The sequence below is a fragment of the Mus caroli genome, chromosome 4 (genome assembly GCF_900094665.2).
Source record: "Mus caroli chromosome 4, CAROLI_EIJ_v1.1, whole genome shotgun sequence".
NCBI classification, from domain to species: Eukaryota; Metazoa; Chordata; class Mammalia; order Rodentia; family Muridae; genus Mus; species Mus caroli.
In genome coordinates, this window is record NC_034573.1 from 128,811,727 (window position 1) to 128,823,104 (window position 11,378).

Consider the following 11,378-nt stretch of genomic DNA (forward strand, 5'->3'; position numbering starts at 1 on the left):
GCCAGCCTGGTCTACAAAGTGAGTTCCAGGACAGCCAGGGCTATACAGAGAAACCCTGTCTCCAAAAACCAAAAAAAAAAAAAAAAAAAAAAAAAAGAAACACTACACAGAAAAATGGCTAGCTTAAGAAACATCTCATGTGTCTTAAAAATATCCGTTCATGTTTTACCGACATCCAGAGGACCCAGTAGTACTGAGGAGGCTGAGGAAGAGTAAAGGGGAGGGTAAGAAAGATCAGTATCTAGGTCAACCCCTACCACACTTCATGTTGGAGAACAGTCTCAATTTTTTTTTATTTTAATTAAAATACTGGCCAGGCAGTGGTGGCGCACGCCTTTAATCCCAGCACTTGGGAGGCAGAGACAGGCAGATCTGAGTTCGAGACCAGCCCGGTCTACAGAGTGAGCTCCAGGAGAGCCAGGGCTATACAAAGAAACCCTATCTCAAACAAACAAACAAACAAAAATTAAAACATTACCCAAACGCAAGTCATTGTAAAAGGTCTTTCACTGAAGGGCTCTGCACCCTCCAGTCAATTCCAAGGCTCTCTAGCAGCCACTCCTGCACTCAATGTCCTCTGACGCTGCTCTCACACCCAGTCTAGCCTCACTTCATCATCCTGATTGTGCCTGCCTCCGCCAACCTCACCGAAGAGGCTAATACTACCTGAGATGTCCACTGGCATCGCCATTACATCCCACAGTCTCCTGAATATATATACTGGCAGCCACAGTGCTAGGATTTTACTTATCTTCCTACTTAAGTTTCTGTGGAAGCAGCTGTTTGGTTTTGAGATCTATGTAACTGGAAGAGACCCACCTGCCTCAGCTCTTGTGCTGGGATCAAGAGCATAGCAGCATGCCTGGCTCCTCTACTTTTCTTATTTTTTTAGGTTAATCTCTAAAGTTTGAGGAGGAGACCATAACAAAAGCAGAAGAACTAGTGGGGGTAGGGTTGGGGGTGGGGGTGGGGGGAGCAGGGCCTAAGTCACACCTCTGCGGACTCTGAAGAAAGCTCTGAACTCCACACTGTTTAGGGACTATGTTGGCATATAAATGTTAAATCCTTTTTCAAATTGCAAACCATTAAAAACAATATTTTGGACTAGGACTAGAGAGAGCTAAGTGCTCAAGGGCATTAGTTGCTCTTGCAGAGGACCCAGGTTCAAGTCTCAATTCCACATCTATCCCAAGTTCAGCTCTAGCCAATCCAACACCCTCTTCTGATCTCTTCCAGCAGCAGATACGTACATGATGTGCAGACATACATGCAGCCAAGTCATCCATACACATTAAGTATAGCAATATCTTTGGCCAATTCCAGAACAATCCATTTCTAATAGCAAGCCAGCCTATTTAATCATCTGAACCTCTCTAAGTTAACAATAGTTATTATTTAAACGGAGAAACACAGGCTCGGGAATGTTAGCCAACTTGCTCCTCATGTTCTTGGCTGAATCTGGGAGTCAAAAAGTAATGAATCAATTCATCATGTGTTAATTCATCCTGAATGATGTCTACACTCAGTCTTCTGGGGCTTAGGAAACGGTGGAAAAAAAACAAAAACAAAAACAACAAAGACAGAAAACATATCTACTTCCCCTGAGCTCATTTCATTCTTTCCTGATAATATTCATCTAAGGATATAATCCTAAATTCTCGTAAATAATTTCCATGCAAGAAGTATAAAATATGAACCTATGTGTGACAGCACACACCTTCACTCGCTTCACTCGTGAGGCAGAGGCTGGCAGATCTGTCGGTTCAAGACTATGCAGGAGTACCAGTGAGTACCAGTTTCAAAAACGGGGGGGGGGGGAATCTAAGTTTCAACAATAAATGTTAGTAAAGAAGAAAGAGTCGGAGGAACTGGGGAGACAGCTCAGCGGATAGAGCCCTTGGCCTTAAAAGCATAAAGACTTGAGCTCAAATCCTCAGCACCCACGAAAAAATGCTGGGGAGGGGGAGAAGGCCGATCAAAGCTCAATGGGCAGCCAGTTTAGGCAAACTGATGTGCTCCATTTCCTGTGAGAGTCCTGTGTAGTGGTGCACACCTTTAAATCCAGAGTGTGTCTGAGTTCAGGGCTAACTTGGCCGACACAGTTTTCCTGGCCAGCCAGGTCTCCATAGTGAGGCACTGTCTCCATCAATAAATAGGGCAAGGAGCTACTGAGGGAGGGAAGCCACTTATCATAGCCACTCATCATCGATCTCTGGCCTACACACCTATAGCTGCAGACAATCAACAAGAGAAAGATGGAGTGGACGAGGATTAGCAGAGAGCCTGAGAACCCCAAGGAAGAAATCCTGGGGCGGGGGGGGGGGATATTCTCAACTATGCCACATTATCACCAACGCGATTTCAGGCAAGCTCCTTCACCGAGCTCCAACTCACGACGCGACAGGTCATTTCCGAGCTGCCCTAGCGAGCAGCGCGCCTAACATCTGCATCACCATCACTGTTATATGGGACGCCCCCCCCCCCTCATCCTCCTTCCCCGACCCCGTGACCTCACAAAGTGTGTCGTCACAGGACGCGTGTCCAAAGAGACAACCTGGACTACCATGGGGGCCGGCGGTGGCCGCGATCTGACTGTCTGCGGCCATTCTTCCGGAGAATAACCCCCGGCTCCAACTGCAGACCCGAGGCGGGTTCGGATCAATGAGGCCCGGCACGACCGCAATTGCCAGCACGGCCCGGCAGAGGCGGTTAAACGCCTTCTTCTATGACCTTCTTCCGAAGGCCGCTTGCTCCCGGCTGGGGAGCCGTGTGCGCTCCGGCCGGCTGCTCGCCCAACCCGGGGGACATGGGACATGGAGTGACAGAGTTTCCCGGCGCGTCCCGCACGCCTTCCCACTCCTGGAGCGCCGCTGCTTCCCCGGGCCTGCACCTCCAGCCACCTCGGAAACCCCCGCGCCCTTCGGCCCGTCGTCCTCGCCGCCCTCGCCGCCCCGCTTGACAGTCGTCACCTGTCAGCGCCCCGCAGCTCAGCGCGCCCCGCCGTCCGGACGGCAGCAGGCCGCGGCTTGACCCCTACGGCTTCCCGTCCGCGCGCGGGCCGCTCGGCTCCAGCCCAGGGCCTACCAGAGGCAGATGAGCTCACCTAGCTTCACGACCGTGTCGGCCATGCACCGGTCCCACTTTCTGCCCAGCTCGGACTCCGACATGTTCCTCACTGGCAACTCTAGCGCTCCTCACGGCCGGCCCCCGCGCTCTGACTGATGGCAAGTCTCGCGAGAGCCGGCCGCCACCATAAGCTTCCGGCCGGAGCCGGTGCGCCAAATATCGCGGGATCACATACGTCGTCCCTGGCTTCCGGCTTTTCTTCACTCGGTCGTCAAGGTGACAGGTTGCCTGGGAGCCGGAGGTGACCCTGACCTTGGAGATAGCGGAAGGGAAGCGAAGACTGACTACATCCAGAGTCCAGAAGGCCTTGCCTTTCCTGGGTTTTTCATATTTGTATATAATTATTTTGGCCATTGCCCTCCTCCCGTTCTACTGTTGCCCTCTCTCATCCTCCATTTTATACCTACTGAACCCCATCTTCCTCATGTATGTATGTGTATATATGTGTGTATGTATATGTATACATGTATATTATATATATCCATGTTATATATAATAAAACATATAACAAATAAAATAACACATACACATATATATGTGTCTGTGTGTATATGTGTATATATATATATATGTGTGTGTGTATATATATATGTGTGTGTATATATATATATATATATGTTATATGTTATATACTTTGTTTTTGTTTTTGTTTTTGTTTTTGAGGCAGGGTTTCTCTGTATAGCCCTGGCTGTCCTGGAACTCACTCTGTAGACCAGGCTGGCCTTGAACTCAGAAACCCCCCTGCCTCTGCCTCCCAAGTGCTGGGATTAGAGGCATGTGCCACCATTGCCCGGCATGTTATATACTCTTAAAGGACCCATTGAGGGTTTGGTTTTGTTTTCTGTTTGTCTGATTGATTGTCTCTGTTTTGTTTTGTTTTCAGAGACAGGGTTTCACTGTGTAGCTCTGGCTGTCCTGGACCTGGCTCTGTAGACCAGACTGGCCTTGAATTAAGAGATCTACCTGTCTCTGCCTCGTAGGGCTGTGCACCACTCCACCCACAGTTTAATTAGGGTTGCCTGCATGGCCATGGTGGGGGAGTATTTATTTGAGCATGAACGACTTCCATTCAAATGGATTTAAAAACAACCCCCCACCCTGCTGCATTTTATACAGCGTGTGTGGGTGCCTGCGCATGCTCTATAATGACACACGTGGGAGTCAGAGGACAGCTAGTGGGAGTGGGTGCCCCTCCACCCTGTGGGTGCCAGGGACTGAACTCAGATCACCAGGCTTAGAGGCAGTGCTTTTACTTGCTAAGTCACCTAAGCAGCCCTAACGCACAACCAGTGTTACTTTATAGATTCTTCTTTCTTCCACCGTTCCCCATCCCTTTTCTTCTACCCATTCAACCCCCTAACACTAGATAGGGGATAAGAAAGGATAGAAAGGACAGCAGGTGACATTATCATTAGACTGTTTCCTGCCGATGAGGGGCATTGAGTTCCTTGGAGCAAGTTTGATCTTCTCCAGCAGAATATCTCGTTTCTTATTGTTTCTTCGCACTTTACTACTTAACTAGCAACAACCTGCCCCTTGAGGCCCTAGCATTTATAGACCCTTTGGAAAGTCCCCAGAATTCCAAACGTCACACGGTCGCAGAAATCATCTGCAGCTGGCAGAATCACACCCCTGGTAGAGCTCGAGGCAACGTCAGCGCTGTGGACAGTCTGAAGCAGCCCTACATCCCACACCTGGGGTTAACACAAAAACTGAGTCTTATTTCTGTGATTTTTAAAAAAACCAAACTTCTCACTACTCAAATACTTCTCTCTCTCTCTCTCTAACTGTTGTGCCTGAAAGCATTTATCTCTGCTTCCTGGACGTCTGTGTATCTCTGTCTACTCATACCTGCATGATACCACCCTCCCTGATTCTGATGGTCTCCTCCAGCCCTCACCTTTTCCTGCCTGTTTAGAATGCTGATTCTCACACCTCCATCTAACCTCTATTATGTATTGTTTCAGATGAAATGTCTATCCCATCCATACTAGTGTTTAAGAAGCATTAACTATTAGTCCTTCCTATCAAATAATGTAAAACTTATATTTACAGGGAATTTTTTAAATCTCTCCCGACTTTGAAAATTTTTATGCCAATGTTTTCACCACTCCTACCCCCAGCCTTATAAACTTTTGTTTATACAAAGGCCCTGCTGCAGTCTCAGAATTGAAGAGGTCAGCCCTTCCTTCCCTGGTCCTGTATTTCCCTTTTCTGCAATCATTTAAAGCTAGCCAATCACAGGAGACTGTGAGGTCAGACTTCAGCCAATGGAGTTAGGATAAAAACAAAGTGTACTTCCTGGCTTGGCATACTTGCTCTTCAGAACACACCCTCAAGAATATATGATCAAGAATATGGTCCCAAAAATAAAAATAAAAACTAATAAAAATAAATGAAATGAAAAAAAGAGTATGGCCCCAGGTGTGGTGACATGTGATGCAAGTAGAACCCTGTCACCAGACAGAAAAACTGGTAACATTCGGCAGATTAAGACCCCAGCAATTCTTATAATTGGGAACAGTAGGCATTTGAGTCTGTTCCCAACCCAGTTCCTGTCCTGGAGCACATGGCCATAATACCCCTCTAAGAGGACCGTGACAACTGGTCAGGTAACATAGAAACCCAGAGTTCTCCAAGCTAATGAGGTAGCTAGATGGGTCCTGAGGGTCATCCCTTCCTGCAAAGGGTATGTAATCTTTAGTTCACCCTGACTAAGTTGTATGCATCCATTTCCACCATGAACAAGCAGTTTAAACAAGCAAGGACTGTCTCCTCTCCTCAAGGACCACCGTGGAGGAAAGCCTTCATCATACTGAGCCTCGCCTACGTCTCCTACAGAAGGCCCCTCCACACTCCCGGCACTGACCCTGAGCTAAGCCCAAATCCCTCTGCTGCTTTCCCTATACAACCCAGCTGTTTCAGCCTTGTGCTCTATTGGCCCCTCTACTGAGTATCTGTCTCTTGGTTCTCGTGTCTCTCTTGCACACACACACACACACACACACACACACACACACACACACACCCCTCTTCTCTCATGGCCTGGTTCAGTCCTTTTGCAGATGCCCCTGGCTGTACTCTCCTTCAATCTACAATAACCTTACCCTTACCCTCAACTGTACCTTACATCAGTCATTGCATTTCAGCCAAGAGTTGACTCCCCGAAGTCCTTCTCTGATCGCTCCGCATCCAGCCTGGTATGGCCCTCCCTAAGTGCACCTTATGGCTACTGAGACAACTTGGCGGTGAAGGCCGCCAAGCCAGACACCTACCTGAGTACCATCTCCTGGGCCTCAGCCTGTTGTCCTCTCATCTCCAAGGGTGTATCACAGCATGCACACGTGTGTGCATATACACACAGCCTCTAATTTAACAAAGAAAAAAGAAGTTGGGGCGGGCGGGGGGGCTGGGATTATAGCTAAATTGATGTAGTGCCTAGTTAACATGTAGGAGATCCTGTATTCCTCCTTCAGCATTGCCAGAAGTTATTAATTAATTAAAAAGAAAACCTTAAGATAGGTTTGGTGGTGCACCTTAATCATAGCTTGTGGAAGAGGGCAGGAAGGCTCCAGCTCAAGTTCACCTTCATTTCGTAGTGAGTTAGAGGCCAACCTAGACTCCATGAGACCATGCCTCCATAAACTGAAAAAAAAAAAAAGTGGGACGGGCTGGTGAGATGGCTCAGTGGGTAAGAGCACCCGACTGCTCTTCCAAAGGTCCAGAGTTCAAATCCCAGCAACCACATGGTGGCTCACAACCATCCACAACGAGATCTGGCGCCCTCTTCTGGAGTGTCTGAAGACAGCTACAGTGTACTTATATATAATAAATAAATAAATCTTTAAAAAAAAAAAGTGGGAGAACAGAAGAATCAGCATACAAAAACATGCATATGTATACTGTACACACACACACACAATAACATGCATATGTATATTGTACACACACAATAACATACATGTGTATATTGTACACACATATAATAACATACCTTTGTATATTGTGCACACACATACAAAACATATATGTGTATATTGTGCACACACATAACATACATTTGTATATTGTGCACACACATACAAAAACGTGTGTATATTGTACATACACACAATAACATGCATATTGTTATAACTCACAGTATGTATATTGTACATACACACAATAGCACACACAGTACAATAACGTGTATATTGTATATACAATAATATGCATATGTATTTGTTGAGCACACATAAAACATTTATTTTTATATGTTTGCTTTGGTATTTGTTTTTCAAAATAGGGTTTCTTTGTTTAACCCTGGCTGTCCTAGAACTCACTCTGAAGACCAGACTGGCCTCCAACTCAGAGATCTGCCTACCTTTGCCTCCTGGGTGCTGAGATTAAAGACATTTGTCACCACTACCCATCTTATTTGCTTATTTTTGAGACAAGATTTCACTGTGTACCCTGGCTAGTCTAGAGCTCCAATATAGATCACTCTGACTGAACTCTGGCGGTTCACCTGCCTCAGCTTCCTGAGCACTAACAAATCTTTTGAAAAGTTAAAGAAATAAAATCAGTGATTCACAAATGAAAAATACGTTTCTCCAAGCTGAAATTACAGACAGGGAAAGGAAGGAAGCTCAAACAAACAAACAAAAACCTCTGTGCTTTTGGGTTGGAAATAAGGTTTCAGGTGAACTTATGAAATATTTAATATAATTTAACAATAGATGTAGAAACCAGGCACTGTTCTGCATGACCATAATCCCAGCTCTGAGGAGGCTGACACAGGAGGGTTGCACATTTGAGGCTAGCCTTGGGTACATAGAAAAACCCTGTTCCCAGCAAAAAGAAAGAGGAACAGCATTGGCTAGAGAGCTTGCCCAGCCGATCACGTTACACAAGCACAAGGACCTGAGTTTGAATCCCAAAGAAAGACCCACAGGACAAGCCAGGCATGACTGATCTTTCATGCACATAACACCAGCCCTGCAGGATGGTTACTACAATTTGTTGGCTGCCAGCTTAGCTCTAAGTTCAGTAAGAGATGGTGCCTCAAAGAAATAAGGCAAAGAGTAATCGAAGACACCTTGTGGCCTCCTCTGGCCTTCACCCATGCACACATGCATGCTGCACGCATACATGCACACATGTGCACTGTGGTGGTTTGAAAAGGAACGGCCCCCATAGGCTCATATATTTGAATACTTGCTCATTGTGGGGGAGGGTACGACTTGGGAGGGATTGGGAGGTGTGGCCTTTCTCAGAGTGGGTGTGGTCTTTGTTGGAGGAAGTGTGTTACTAGGATTTCAGAAGCCAGAGCCAGGCCCAGTGGCTCTCACTCTTTCTTCCTGTTGCCTGTGAATGCAGATGGGTAACTACCTCTCCAGCACCATGTGTGCCTGTGGGCTACCATGCCTCCTACCATGATGATGATGGACCCCCCACACACACACACCCCTGTCTGAAACCATAAGCCAGCGCCATTTCTTTTTATAAGAGTTGCTTTGGTCATGGGCTCTTCACAGCAACTGAACCCTGACTGAGATGAGCATACAACAAATGCAATTAGATAAATATGCAGCCCTCATGTGTATATAAGTTGACCCTGCCCAGAACCAGGGCCTTCTGTGACAAAACAGTAGTGATAAGCAGGCAAGATTCTGGCTCCTAAATACCATTTTCTGGGCTTGTGTGCCTCTATGGCCCCAGTTTTAGTGGGTGCTGGAGTTCAAACCTCGGTGGGCTGGCACTCTTCCCACTGAGCTATGTCCACAGCCAGATACCATTTTCTCTTCTTTTTAAATTTTTTTTTAAAAGATTTTACTTCCAGGAGCGAGTGGGGGCTGGAGCAAGAGGGAAAAAGGGAAGGGTCGGGGGGAGACTTTGTTTTATGTATGTGAGTACACCTTCGCTATACTCAGTCACATCAGAAGAGGGTGTCAGATCCCACTACAGATGGTTGTCAGCCACCATGTGGTTGCTGGGATTTGAACTCAGGACCTCTGGAAGAGCAGTCAGTGCTCTTAACCGCTGAGCCGTCTCTCCAGCCCCCAGATACCATTTTCTAAACTGTCTTTGGAGGCTCCTAGGTAAAGCACCATTAGCTTAAAGTGGTGAGACAAATCCTTATCCCAGCAGAGGTGTCTGGGCCAGCCAGGACGACATAGTGAGACCCTGTCTCAAAGATAAATAAAAAGCACCATAGGTCCTTAGAAAAATGACTAAGACCCCCAAGCTTGGACAAGGGAGGATACAAGATAAGCCTAGAGTATCTTGAGTCACAAAATAAGGTCGTTTTCAAAAAAATGACAGCGATGTGTCCAAAAAACAAAACAAAACAAAAAACTTTTTAAGGTGTGTGTGTGTGTGTGTATGTGTGTGTGTGTGTGTGTGCGCGCGCAATGGGGTCTCACTATGTAGTCTGAGCTACCCTCAAACTCAGAGAGAGCTATCTGCCTCTGCTTCCTAAGTGCTGGAATTAAAGGTGTTTGCCACCATACCAGGCACTGAAAATTTTCATTCATGTGTATGTATATATATGTTCCTGTGAGTATAGGAGCACCGTGTGTGTGTGTGTGTGTGTGTGTGTGTGTGTGTGTGTGTGTGTGCACGCGCACGTGCACTTGCACTTGCTTGTCGGCAGAGAGGCCAGGAGGTGTCTGATTCCCTAGGACTGGAGTTACTAGTGGTTGTGAGCTGGCCTGTGGGTGCTAGGAACCAAACCCAGGTATTCTGTAAGAGTGGCAAGCACTCTTGCCAAGCCAACTCCTCACACTCCCCACATACCCTGTTGTTGTTTTGCTTGGCTTTGTTTTGTTTTTTAGATGAATCTCATGTGATCTTGGCAAAGCTAGAACTCACAATGCAGCCAAAGCTAGCCAGGAATCCCCATCCTCCTGTCTCCACCTCCCAAATTCTGGTTTCAGGAGATCTGTGCCACCACTCCAGGCTCCAAACTTTTACAGTCCACAAACTACCTTGAGGGCTGGCTCTTAACTGGCTCTCTGAGCAAGCTAACCGTGCTCAGGAGCACGCAGGTCTTTAATCACCAGGCACTGGCTTCACAGAGAGTGTACTTTACATCTCAAATAAGTAAAATGATAAAACTATTTTGAAGCAAGACAACCAGTATCTGAACTGAAGAAAAAGTAAAATTTCAGAGCTGCGACATAAGTAGAGCAGCTTTTAGTGTCATCTGATTCAACATCCAGAAACAATCCCTGTGTCTGAGTTACAGGATTGTAAAGGTAGAGTGGTTTAACAGGGCGATTGAACTGCCTCCTACATGGCACCTACATAAATAATGTTGCCACTGACTGCTCTCCTGCCCTCCCTTCAATTAAAAACAGATTCCTCCTTAAAGAGGACTTCGCATCTTCTATTTCATATCTTCTTTCCTCGAGAGGGGTGTATCCTGTGGCTCCCTCTGGAATGTACCCAGAATTGTATAGATACTGCCTGCTGTTTTATTTGGTTTCAGAGCCTAAGTGAGTAACACACACACACACAAACACTCAAGTACACACAAGCATCCATACATGTATATGGACACACACACACACAAACCTGAGCACCGATTAAAGGTCAGAGAGATGGCTCAGTAGCTAAAGGCACTTGCTGTGTGAACCTGACGATCCCAGGTTAAAAACAAAACAAAACAAAACAAAGCAAACAAACAAACAAACAAAAAAACCCTGGAGGTCCTGTGTCCAAAACTGTAACCCCAGCACTCCTGAAGTAAGATGGGAGGTAGGTATTTTTCTCCTTCCTTCCTTCCTTTCTTTCTTTAGTTAGTTTTTTGAGACAGGGTTTCTCTGTGTAGCCTGGGCTGTCCTGGAAGTCACTTTGTAGACCAGGCTGGCTTCGAACTTACAGAGATCTGCTGGGATTAAAGGCATGCTCACTATGCCCCATGTCTACCCTTATCTTCTTTTTCATATATATATGAATATATATATATACATATACATTTCTTTTTTTAAAATATTTTTAATGATTTATTTATTTATTATATGTGAGTACACTGTAGCTGTCCTCAGACACTCCAGAAGAGGGCGCCAGATCTCGTTACCTATGGTTGTGAGCCACCATGTGGTTGCTGAGATTTGAACTCAAGACCCTCAGAAGAGCAGTCAGTGCTCTTAACCGCTGAGCCATCTCACCAGCCCTCTTTTTTTTTTTTTTTTTTTAAAGAACACCTCTTAAGCAATTAGTTTATTTAGTAGAGAAATCTTTCTAAACATGGAATCCAATGATAGAGA

General features: G+C 46.1%; 1 protein-coding gene across 1 annotated transcript in view; it reads right to left on the reverse strand.

Moving 5' to 3' along the window:
* Micos10 (mitochondrial contact site and cristae organizing system subunit 10) overlaps window positions 1–3,290 on the reverse strand; it is a 29,975-nt gene extending 26,685 nt beyond the window's left edge. Inside the window, exon 1 of the mRNA XM_021159928.2 lies at window positions 3,104–3,290. Coding sequence (XP_021015587.1) covers window positions 3,104–3,167 — 64 coding nt within the window. The 5' untranslated portion in view covers window positions 3,168–3,290. The remainder of the gene's footprint in view (window positions 1–3,103) is intronic.
* Between the last annotated feature and the right edge of the window lie 8,088 nt (window positions 3,291–11,378).